Source organism: Cebidichthys violaceus, unplaced genomic scaffold, assembly GCF_023349555.1.
Source record: "Cebidichthys violaceus isolate CVI_PGR_0920_01 unplaced genomic scaffold, fCebVio1.0.p SCAF_10, whole genome shotgun sequence".
Lineage (NCBI taxonomy): Eukaryota > Metazoa > Chordata > Actinopteri > Perciformes > Stichaeidae > Cebidichthys > Cebidichthys violaceus.
In genome coordinates this window covers 11,029,414-11,041,093 of record NW_027176263.1, presented here as the reverse complement: position 1 = coordinate 11,041,093, position 11,680 = coordinate 11,029,414, and the positions used below count along the sequence as shown (strand labels likewise).

The 11,680-nt window shown below is 44.2% G+C and overlaps 2 protein-coding genes across 2 annotated transcripts; both read right to left on the bottom strand.

The window, feature by feature from the left end:
- Positions 1 to 4,987: 4,987 nt before the first annotated feature.
- ntpcr (nucleoside-triphosphatase, cancer-related) lies at positions 4,988 to 7,858 on the bottom strand. Its single transcript, XM_068718013.1, has 5 exons — positions 7,765 to 7,858; positions 7,140 to 7,302; positions 6,932 to 7,034; positions 6,118 to 6,327; positions 4,988 to 5,542 (listed from the first exon to the last, which is right to left on the bottom strand). Exons 1-5 carry the CDS (start codon positions 7,796 to 7,798, stop codon positions 5,465 to 5,467), a joined length of 588 nt encoding a protein of 195 aa, XP_068574114.1. The 5' UTR covers positions 7,799 to 7,858; the 3' UTR covers positions 4,988 to 5,464.
- Positions 7,859 to 8,915: 1,057 nt separating this feature from the next.
- Positions 8,916 to 11,605, bottom strand: map10 (microtubule associated protein 10). Its single transcript, XM_068718000.1, has one exon. The coding sequence runs from the start codon at positions 11,490 to 11,492 to the stop codon at positions 8,973 to 8,975; it is 2,520 nt and encodes an 839-aa protein (XP_068574101.1). The 5' UTR covers positions 11,493 to 11,605; the 3' UTR covers positions 8,916 to 8,972.
- Between the last annotated feature and the right edge of the window lie 75 nt (positions 11,606 to 11,680).

Sequence of the window (11,680 nt, the reverse complement as noted above, 5' to 3'; positions counted from 1 at the left end):
GGTCTGTTATTCAGGCTTTGTTCTCGTCTCTGGAGGCTTTGAAGAAAGGAGATTAGATGAAGAGCGAGATTAAAGGCCAGGCCAGGCTAAGAACATCTTCACATCATTAGCCTTCTTTTTGCATATTAAAAAGATGATTCAAACAAATCCATAATCAACAGCATTTATGCTGATGAACCAGACATCCTCTGCAGACATTATGGCTGCATAATGAGTCATATGCATAACGGGTTTGCAAAATAATACTGTTCAGCATTACAAAATATTCAGCGATTTCGGTCGAGATGTCTGAGGGACAGATTAGTTACAGCAGAGAGGGAAACGGCTCACTTGTTTACAAATTTTAAAAAAACATTCTTGGAGGATTTGGAATACATGAAGAACTAGAAAAGGCTCTGAAGAAAATGAAAATCGAAGGAGCAAACGCTAAATAAGTTGGAATGTCATAAATTGTTCGTTGTTTACTTGTGCGTTTGGGAGTCGCTGTTGAAGTTAAAGCACTTGAAGCAGTTGAACTGTATTTTGAATAGTAAGAGCCAAAAGCAGTCAAAATCAGTTGAGGCGTAATCGCCGAAAGCGCTTGAAAATTTGAATGCCAAATTTAAGTTTTCCGTCTGTATGTAAGCACTGACAGTAGTTGAACTGTCAATTAAAGTGAAAGATAAAAGCAGTTGAAGTGTCATTGAAAGAGTAACGCTTTTGAAATGTTGGTTGAACTTTAAAAGGCGATAGCAGATCAATTTCCATTGAAGCGCCAGCGATAGTTGAAGCATGTGCACCGTAGTTGAAGTTTTAGTATGTATGTGCACGCAACACACCTTCAGATCTCCATGCATGATCTGCTACATGTCATCATATAAAAGTGCACCTTTCTCCCATTAACAAGCAGCCAACTTTTGGAGAGCAGCACTTTCACAAATGTTATTCCAAAAAAAAAAGGGAAGAAGAACCAAGTTTTGGCACAACCTCTGCTCCACCTCTCGGTTCGTATAGCACTGCCAAGAGTCCCAGCGTAGTCTTGGCACGCATGCACGCATAAAACACATGCGTGCAGCAGCTACAGTAGCGTATGGAATGGAAACAGCTCCACAAAGCTCTGCGTTTGTGGTGCAAATTTGTCAAAAGCATCCTGCGGAGGCATTAATCATGGCAAGTCAGCAATCTGTGAATCATTATCATGACTCAGCCTCTCACAGAACTGTGAAATATACCCGAAGTTTGTTCACATTATACACAAAACTCCCCACATAAGTCATGCCCATGTGCCACTGCATTGATCTGTATGTTATTAGTGTAGACAACTTAATAATCCACAAAGACATTCAGGATATGATCGGCAAATTCACATAGTCGCTGCATGCACATAATATGGCACCTATTTTCTTGATATGCATGGACTACAAGCGTTTGGATTTGTCCCTCCACAATAAAAGACGGTTTTGTGTGTGTTTTTTCCTCTCTGTCAAGTTTGGAATGACAGCCACATCCTTTGCGGCCCCGAGGGGACGCTGCGCCGGCCGATCGATTGATCACCGTGCCCCCGTTTTTTTTGTGTGTCCGCTCCGTGCCCTCTGACCTCCATATCAACGGCTGACAGCTCCTGACTGCTTGCTTCACAGCTGCGGGGGTTTCGACCCTCCCCTGCCGAGGCCAGCGACGCACTCCCCTCTGCTTGCGTGTCACCACACTATGGAGGCTCCCTCTCATGAAGTGTGGGATTATGTGGCCGGGGAATGGAAGACGAGCGCCACTAAATACAACGCCCACGCACTTCTTCCACACTTGGGTCGTTGCATTTCCACTGTCTAACCACTAATGACCGCCCACGTGATATGTCCTCCCAGAGGTGAGGTAAAGTCCAGGTTTTGTTTTGTAGCCAAGTGAGGTGTGACTCGGGGGGGTTACCACAGTCATCCGAAGAGATCCGGAGATCACAAGGAACCATCAAGGCAGTGTAAAAGGAGAGGGATGTCCTCAGGCCTCGACCCCTCCCCTGCCGTTGATGGAAAATGGTCCTCTGGAAGGATGCATGACTCTTTACACATGACAGATTTCTACAGGGAATATGTTACTGATCGCTCTTTGGTATCATAGCAGACCTATTTTATCAAAATAGATTGGTGTCAGTGTTCTGGGGAAATAACAAATGCTACTTTTTTTTTTTTTAAAGGCAAAGGAAGAAATTTGTTGAAATCATGAAAAGACTTTTTCTTTTTTTTGATACTTTTAATTCTTGTGCGTCTTTGAGCCTTGATCACAGAAGGTGGACTCTTCTCGTGGCCCAGATGCAGGCTTTCGAAACCCAACACTGTCTGCCTCCAGCAGCACCCGGTGAGCACATGAAAGTGATGTCATGGGAAGAGCGGTTTAGGAGTCATCGGTGGTGGGCAGCAGTATGGAATAGCGGTTAGGAAGTCAGATCAAATGGCTTAATTTTTACGGCCTTCGGATCACATTTGACATAAACTGCCCATTTGTCAAGACCAGCGGACCATAGTTATGTCCATTAGCACAATGAGGTGAATTAAAGCTCAATTATAGCTTTCTGGGAATATATTTGAAAAGCCTGTGGGCCACGCAAAGACTTGTGGCACAAACTGTGAGAACTGGCACACCCAGCACACGCTGACAAATTACCTTGATCTAAGGGAGTATTGCTAATGCGCAAGAAGCTAACGCTAAGAAGCTTTTTGCTCCGCACATCTTTCAATAAATCACACGATCACCTTGGGAAATAATCTGTGAATTTGAAGTCCGGCTTTGGGAAAGCCTTGGCAGATATTTTTTTGTGTGCATCTCCCACATGGTCTTTGAACAATATGTCAGATTTTCATCGGCTGTGTTTGGCATTTTGGCCGAGGGCTCCTCGGACAGTACATCATAATGTGCTCAGCTGTCATCGCGCCTCCTGGGCTGGTACCTCATAGTGCAATAACTGGAGAGAAATGTCCTCATCTAAGCCTCAGCTCCAGTCCGTCCACCCCACCAACCCCCAACCCCCCCCAGCAAGCTCCCTTTTGTCCTGGTTTGTTGGTAAGCTCCTTGCATTTCTGTGTCCTCCATGTGTGGAGGGATAAAGGGTGTCATCTGTCCCACAGATATGGTGCGAATGCATCTCCGCGATATGGATATTAATTCACTCCAGCTATTCCATATGGCTAATGCAGCGTCAATACATTCAAGTCTCCTGACAGTGTATCTGATTGTTACAGTTGCACAATAGCTTCATTCTGAACAAACCTATGGTGGTGTTCAATGTGAAATATATAAGCTCGATAACCTTATGTCTGGACAAAGCTACACTAAAATATAGTAATGAAATACAGATGTTTTTTGGAGCACTGAAGGGGTTTCTCTTCTGTAATCGTCTTCAAATCCTCTTGATAGATTTGAATTATTTGCTCCTGTATCAAATATTGGTGTTGCGATGATATGGATTACATTTCATACACATGAAAACAATGTAAAGTGGTTCTCAACACTATTTTGTCAGCTCTGTCGGATGAACTTAAGCACCCATTCATCGACTATATTTCAACTATTTACTTTTAGCTATTTCAACTGCTGACTCAAGATTAGGTTATTTATTTAAATAAATGAACATTCAAATTAAAGAAACTAAATATTTTTGTTCTTCAAATTGATTGAGCTATTCCTACATCTTTCCATGGCATCTGCAGAAATGTCCCAGGCTGGGTTATCCCTGCTCTAAATGATATGCCTATAATATTCCAATACGGATGCTGATCACATCATAACACATCATTCACACACACACACACACACACACACACACACACACACACACACACACACACACACACACACACACACACACACACAGCCTTTACTTGGTCAAATTGGCAAAGTGTGTGTCACTGTTACATAACCATGCTACCCTGCTGCAGGGCGCCGAGGGAGACAGCCAGCTCCTGTAACAATGAGATTGCATTTCCCCGCCGGTCAAAAAAATAAAATAACAAAAACACAAGCGTTTGTGACGTCGACTTTGAAGGCCAATTCTGCGACTGTCAGTGCCAGTAGATCCAGAGGTACGTCAGCGGTGGCCACAGAACAGATGCTGGCACAGCAGCATGTCTGACGCAGACCACAGCTGGCAGCCCTCTCTGCAGCCAGCCTGACAGGTTACATCAGTTACACAAGCAGTATTTAGAAAAAGCCAAAAAAAAAGCTTTCCATGTATTTTCACTTTGAAATGACCTGGACATGCTGTAGTGTTGAAACAAATATCTTTTATCAGAGAGGACATTTTGAAAACCTTTATTCCACTGCCAGACTTTGGAGCTGAACTATCCACAAACCTTGAATGCCCTTAAGCTGCTTATGTCTCTAAAAGTCCACCTATTCCTAATGAACCTACATGTATTAACAATACAGCCACCTTTTCAGGCAAAAAGCATTAATGTGCAGGATAATTTCCGAAGCCGACAGTCACAGAGAGCTGCACTTCTCTTCAAGTTTGACAGCATGTCTGGTTCTATAGCTGTAAAACCCTTCAGAGGCCTCTGTAGAGCTTTTCTACTGGAATAAATCCTTAATAAATGCACTCTGACATCTCAGAAATCCTGTATTCACTGATATTATTTATCCCTTACTGTAATCTGACTGGACATAGAGAGGCATGCCATTAACTTCCCAGGATGGAGCATAAAAGCCCTGAAAGCGTATATTTATTTGCATGAAAACATTTGTAGCTGCTGAGCAAATACTGAAAGTTGTTTCCATATTTCGATAAAAGAAATGAATACCAGAGAAAGACAATATCTGTTTATTCTCCTATTTTCTTGTTCATGCTGGTGGATGAATAAACCATGAAAGAATTGGACAGAATTGCACCGTTAAATATTGATTGATTTTCAATGCGCACAACCTCAGGATGACTAGACGCACGCACGCACGCACGCACGCACGCACGCACGCACGCACACACACACACACACAGCGAAGAACTAAACAGGTGCACTGCCTTGTTTGCCCATTTATTAAAAAAAAAAAATGAAAAGCACCACTTGTTCTCATGAACAAATTAATATTACACATAAATATAGGAGAAAGGCCAGCTGGAGTCTCTACAACACCAACAGCTGAATACAAAATAAAACAGAGCTGTTATTAGCAGTCTTTCACTCGGAGAGCACGAGATATTTGCACACTAACTGAACAATTCCCCCGCCGTGTTCCATCTCACAATCAATTATTCAGCAAGCAATCCATTTTGAGGCCGTATGAGAATGAAAAAAAAAAAATGAATTGTGTACATAAATACATGCATGTGACACACTAACTCCTCCAGCAGCTCTGCGTGCCCCTCTGGTTCGGTCAAAACCCCGTTATGAAGCAGCAACACACTGCTGTGTGCACTGACACACATAAAGCTTGTTGTCAGCATGAAAAAAAAAAATGCAGAAGTGTCTTTCACCTTTAGCTGCTCTCAATCTCAATATTAGGTCCCATGTTGGAGACAAGTTTGTAGTGTTGCGAGAATGTCTTGTAAAATGGCATTTCTGTTTTCCTTCGACACCTAGATGGGAAAGGAAATAAGCAAAAGTCATCAAAAGGTGGTAAGTAGGTAGCCTGCAGAGCATGTAAAATGATAGAAACTATGCTAAAGATAAAAACAAACAAACATGAGAGCCGTGACACGTGTCTAGTCCTGGAGGCGCTAAGCCTCAGACAACTACAGTGTCCACTTTGAGATTATCAACCACGTTATAAACACTTAATCTCTGGCCTACTGTTTTAAAAGTGAAAATACAAATCATATGTTTGCCAAAAAACCTTCACACCCACATAACCTTGTTTGATACAACTACTCCTCCGGCACAGTGAGTATTTTGCATGACAATATCCATAACTGAGTCTTCTGTGATAAATTATTCGGACATCTGAGACCACCCTTTGTTGTTGAATCAGTCACGCATGATTTAGAGTTAATCCTGCTATAGGAGAGAGATAATGCGGGGCATGCCCCTTCTGCATTAGTGGGCAGACCGACTGCCCTCCTAAGACCAAGTGGATACAGTGTAAACAGTGTCCTGTAGCTATTGTTGAACTCAAAAGCTCCCAGAGGTGACCTAAATATGTGTTTGTACTCACAGTGAAGACCTTGACATCTCTACTGCTCCGCACCTCTTCCACGAGACCCAGCGGCTTCCCTTTGGGGATGGGGATGGTGCCCAGGACGGTGCAGGAGGAGCTGTCTAAAGTCTGCCTCACTGCCCTGACGAAGGACTGGCTGAAGAGCTCCATTTTGCCAATCTCGTCAATGACGAACACCTTTCTGCCGCCCCCACCTGCTGACCCGACCTGGGGACGAAGTACGGGCGTGCGTAAGTGTGTGCTTGATGTCAGGTGCAAGTTATGAATAAAAGGAAACCAGTTTGGGTTGAGACGTTGATCAGTTTCATTGATCAGTTTCATTGGTGTTGTTGAATCTAACGCGCGGGAAAAACGCTCACCATGTTAACGTCTCATGTATGTGACTGATGGTATAGCTGAGACGGCGTTTGGATGTTGCACGCAACAGCAGCGATGATTACAGAGACGCTTCAAGTGAGATGAAAGTGGAATTTGTGCCGCCAAGGCACAGACACCTTCCTTTACAGCACATGTGTAGGCGTCACTCAGGGCCTCACTTTACATGCCGGATTAATCGCGGTCAGTGACAGCCAGACGGCACCACCAACACTAAACATGTCACTCTGGAATTTATGCGTTCGCAAGCTTCCAATTATTCCATCAATTCCTGGGAAATCAAAGGTTTGATGAGTTGTTAAGTGTGTGTGTGTGTGTGTGTGTGTGTGTGTGTGTGTGTGTGTGTGTGTGTGTGTGTGTGTGTGTGTGGGGGGGGGGGGGTTAAGCTTACTGTGATCTATTGGTGAGTTTTAAAAAGCATGTGCCGCTGTCTTACGTTTCTGAAGAGGGGGAGGGCCAAGTTTTCAAATGAGGGCAAGTCAACCACATACTGCCCAACCGTGTATTCACGTCCGCCATGAGATGAACCGGCGGCATCTCTGCGAAGTAAAAAAAGAATAAGGGGAAGGTAACTCAAAAAACTGCACAGTAATAAAAAAGAAAAAAGAGAATGTGTAGTTTTGAGAGGACGGCCACCCTGCTACCTGACTCTGGACAGGTGGCCCCTCTCTCCGGTCACCGTGACGACATCAAAGCCCACTCTCCGGCCTCCCTCCCTCACCTCCTCGGTGTAAAACCCTTCTACTGCCGCCCCCGACGACACTAAAGCCTCACAGGCTTTCTGGACCAGAGTGGTTTTCCCCACACCTGTATGCCAAAACAAGACACATTGTGTTACAACTGCAATTTATCTCAAGTTACAATTGGGGGTACTGTGAAATGGTAGAATACGTTTAATCCATGCATTAGTGATGCTAGTATTCTTATTCCTTAAATAATGCTCTCAGTCTACTACATTTACATAATGTTAAACCAATATATATGTGAAAAGGAGTTATTGAGTCATACTGATTAAATAACCTGTCAAAATAGTATTTAAAAATGTAACTTATGCACTTATCTTTAAATAAAAGGAAGTACTTAAAGGAATAGCATAAATGCCTGGTTACCATAGAGAGTTAGCAGTACAATGCGACATTATCTGGACAAAAATAGCTAAAACAAGCTAACTTCCATCACAAGCAACGTACACGTTGACTGACTGGGACACTCGGTGTAGACGGCTGACTGACTACTCTGTAACTTCAACACACCGGTGTTAAGTGTTACCTGGAGGTCCTGTCAGAAAAACGTGTTTGAACATTTCACTTTTCACCCTTTCGACGTGCTGCTACAGCTCTTCCGTACACATCGAGTTGACGCATGCGCGGCAGACACTACGCCTCAGGACTTGATTTAGTTGTTTTTTTCAACGAGAAAAATTCAACATCAATTTAAAGTGACACACAAGTTGAACGAGGTGTAAAGAGTCGACTTTGAAAACCCCAGACCATTAGTTATTTAGAAGGAAACCCGGAAACACGAGACCTACTTCACATGAGCAGCCGCTGTGTACTAATACTACCAAAGTAAAAGCCTACTCATTATGCAGAGTTGACCTCGTCAATGTTTTTCATCATTTTGGACTGCTATTACTAATGCATAATGTAGTTTAAAATCGTCTAACTAGTCTAATTTGAACAATGTTACATATTGTTGTGTACATATTGTATAACAATTCTGTTTAATGCTTATTATAGATTATTAAAATCTTACTTTGAAAATATTAGAGCTGTCAAATAAATGTAGTACAGTAAAAAGCACAGTAGTTCCTTCAATTTTGATAGAGTATAACTATATAGTAGCATCAAATGTACAAGTATAAAAAGCTTTGAGTTCTAAAGTACTTGAGTAAATATACTTACAACTAATAATGAATTACCACCAGTGCAAAGGAAGGTTCAGTTGTCCCAGTGAAACCTAAAACTGATACAGAAATCCTGAACAAACTGTGTCATGCAAAACGTGCAGCCTCGGCTTTGCTTATCAAATAATACCAAGGGAGAAATGAAAAGTGGCAAACTGTGGTATTTACAGGAACCTTGAAAGCGTTAGCCGCCCTGTGAGCTCTGGGAGAGTTTCAGCATGTGACACCTTGACTGGAAATAAGAGCTTATTCAGTGAAACGCTTTGCATAAACGGTGTGCACAGAGAAATTTCCCATCCTCTTATATGTCACTAAAAGACTTTAAAAGAATTTATGCAAATGTACAGTAGCCTAAAGTGATTAAGTGACTGAAAGATTAAGACGTAAAATGATCACATGATTTCCACGAAAAGCTCGTCTTTATTCAAAAGTTGACAGTTATCATAACTGAGAGGAAAACTTACACACATACACATTTCCTGCATATGTACACTACAACACTACTCATCCGTTTCACTGGATTAGGGGAGATAGTGTAGCCTTGATGTTACCATAATGTGGAATTTTGTCTTCACATTGTGTAACCAGGGAGTTTGTTGGCCACTAGCTCAGAGATATGCTGATACTCCTTTCTAAAATCCAGAGATCCAAGCTCATCCTCCAGTTCCTCCGCCTCTACCGGTTCAAAGGAGGACACAGATTCTGCAGAAAATCCTCGAACGGGGCCGCTGTTCTTGGCTGACCTTTGACCTCTTGACGACATGAAACCGTCAGTGCCGGAGCTCCTTTCCACCCTACTACTGTCCGTCGCAATCGTTTTTCTGGAGCATATGGTTCGCAAGGAGGCCGACCCGTCCCCGTCGCTGTCTTCGGAGGAGAAGCTGAGGGCCGAGGCGTGGGTTCGAGGTCGGATGATGCGCGTACCCCTCAGAGCGTGTTGTGGAGAGCTGGGGGCTTTGACGGGCACGGGGAGGACCGCTCTCCTCTGGAACCGGTCAGGGTTGCAGAAGTCCAGGGGGACAGGGGAGCAGGTGGTCTTGGCTCTAGAGGACTCTGGGCTGCTCGTGGGGTCAGGGGAGTAGGCATCGCTGGGCTCGAGGCTGTTGAAGTCGTCGGCGTAGTCCGCCTCCTCGTCTCCTTCCCCGCTGGAGTCTGAAAATGAAGATTTGGGGCTGCTGTGTCCGCTGCTTCCTGGAGATTCAATTTTCTCTCTGCGCCCGTCAGCCTCCGCCTGTGACTTGACTTGATTTGATTCACTGTGATGCTCCGTCTCGTCTTTGTTTTGGGCCACATTATCACCACCCACACTGGGGATGTGAATACATTTCGTGTCACTTTCAGAAAGGGAAGGCGTTTGTGAAATTCTCGGGGGGTCTCTGACTTGTTTACCATGAACTCTCCCACGCAGGGCTTTTGGTTTTAGTGTGATAGTTGCTTGCAGTGCAGAGTCGACTGTGATGCTTTGCATCATTGTCTCTACATTTTCATTTAGACTGGAGCTCTGATTTTGAGCTCTGCTCTCTGATTTTCCTTTGCTGGACTTCCCAGTCTTATTACTTGACTTTGTCTTCCCTTTGGCCATCCTCGACAGTGTTTCATTCTGCATTAAGTCTGTGCATTCACGACGGTGTACTTTAAGAGGAGAGAACTGCTTCAGCCTCAGATTGAATGTTTTAGTTGTACCATAAACAAGCTTCTTCCCGGGAGATTTACTGGAGCTTTTACTCTCAATCAAAGCCTCCTGTTGTTTGGCTTTGTCTTTTACAGATGCAGGCCTAGCTACTGGTGTAGAGCGGTATCTGGGGGAATGCACATGTTTAAAGTGGGGACTAGCTCCCTGCCCGGTTTTCTGCAACAAGTGGGCCGGCTCCCTTCGCGATGTGTTTCCATACCCAGCTGAGGGCTCTGTGGAAGCAGGCCTGTAAATCCAAGAGAGGTTGGGATGAACAGACAAGGGCTGCTGTGGGTTCTGTCCATTCAACTGTGACAGCTCAACAAGAAGAGCATTTAGTAGAGGCAACTGTCGCAAGGCCTCCCTGAGGACATTTGGGGTCACTCCACTGGTTTCTGGGTTTCTTGGAGCTTTCTCTTGTCTCACTCTCCGGTCCATCATTGGAGATCTTGTACTTTCTATTTTATTTTCATGTGACTCTTCTTCTGAATATGTGTCTTCAAATGTAAAAACCTCTGAGTCTAGATTCACTAACATGCAATCCCCTCCTTCCTTTTTGTTTTTTTCTTCTGCAGAACTATTGTAGAAGAGGTGAGGCGGACAAAATATAGTTAAATCTTCGTCATAGTTGTTTTCCGTTCCGAGTGTCTGAGGCATTGGGCTGCTTGGATTGAGTTCAGCCTGCACAGCAACACACACACCGCTGTCCCGTTTATCCTCGTTTATTAAGGTATTCTCATTCGATGGTTTGTTGTTTTGGATGTTTCTGCTAACGTCAGACTTCCCACAGTCAGGAGGCAGTGATTCTGGGATGTTTTTCACCGTGATACTTGGACCTACATGTTCTCCTCTATGTTCACTGGTGCTTTTCAGACCTGTCTCTGTGACACGTGGTTGTAAACCAGCTCCCAGACTTAGCAGTTTGTAACTCAGGGAGACTGATCCAACTGTCTCCCCTGCGAGGTTGCATAATCCAACAACCCCCCTTTCACCATGAGAGGAGGCACTAGAGACTCCATGTTCCTTCACATCCTGACTGATTCTGTCCATCGCTTTTGCCAGAGAGATGAGTGAGGTACCGACTAATTTGGGGATCTCCTCTTTCACATCCAACACCATAACATAGAGAGGTGTGCTGGATAAATTGGTATGCAGTGAGTTCGGCTTCATTGTGAAGAAACAAGACTTCCCTCTGTTAAAGGCGTGTTCTCCCTGCTGGTCCTTCCCATCATGACCGTGTTGGTTGAAGCCACCACCGCCCTGCTGAGGCTGATAGATGAGCAGCGTTGGAAAATCCAGCAGTCGTATTCCAAGAGCCAGCTCGTCGGAAACTTGACTTTCTTTCTGGACTCGGATACATTCCACCAAAAGCTCAAATGAAAACAGAGTCTCGAGATTATCGCTGTTTGGTCTTGACATCCTGAAAGCCGCGAGACAACAAAAACAACAACAACGGGCTAACTACATAGCCGTTAGCTAGCTGATCCATAAAGCGAGTTTTTAGCTTCTATCGGCTCCATGGAAACAAACAGCTGTCGCGAGCATTGTGCGTCACACAATGGCCGGGATACCTGGGGGATGTAGTTTTAGGGGTCCATTACGTACAG

Excerpts from the sequence above, each read along its gene's own strand:
- ntpcr (XM_068718013.1), bottom strand. The coding sequence starts at position 7,798 with ATGTTCAAACACGTTTTTCTGACAGGACCTCCAG. Across the intron at positions 7,303-7,764 it reads TTTTCTGACAGGACCTCCAG|GTGTGGGGAAAACCACTCTG; the intron begins GTAACACTTAAC and ends TTTGGCATACAG. Across the intron at positions 6,328-6,931 it reads CCCTCCCCCTCTTCAGAAAC|GTCGGGTCAGCAGGTGGGGG; the intron begins GTAAGACAGCGG and ends CTTCGTCCCCAG.
- map10 (XM_068718000.1), bottom strand. The coding sequence starts at position 11,492 with ATGTCAAGACCAAACAGCGATAATCTCGAGACTCTGTTTTCATTTGAG.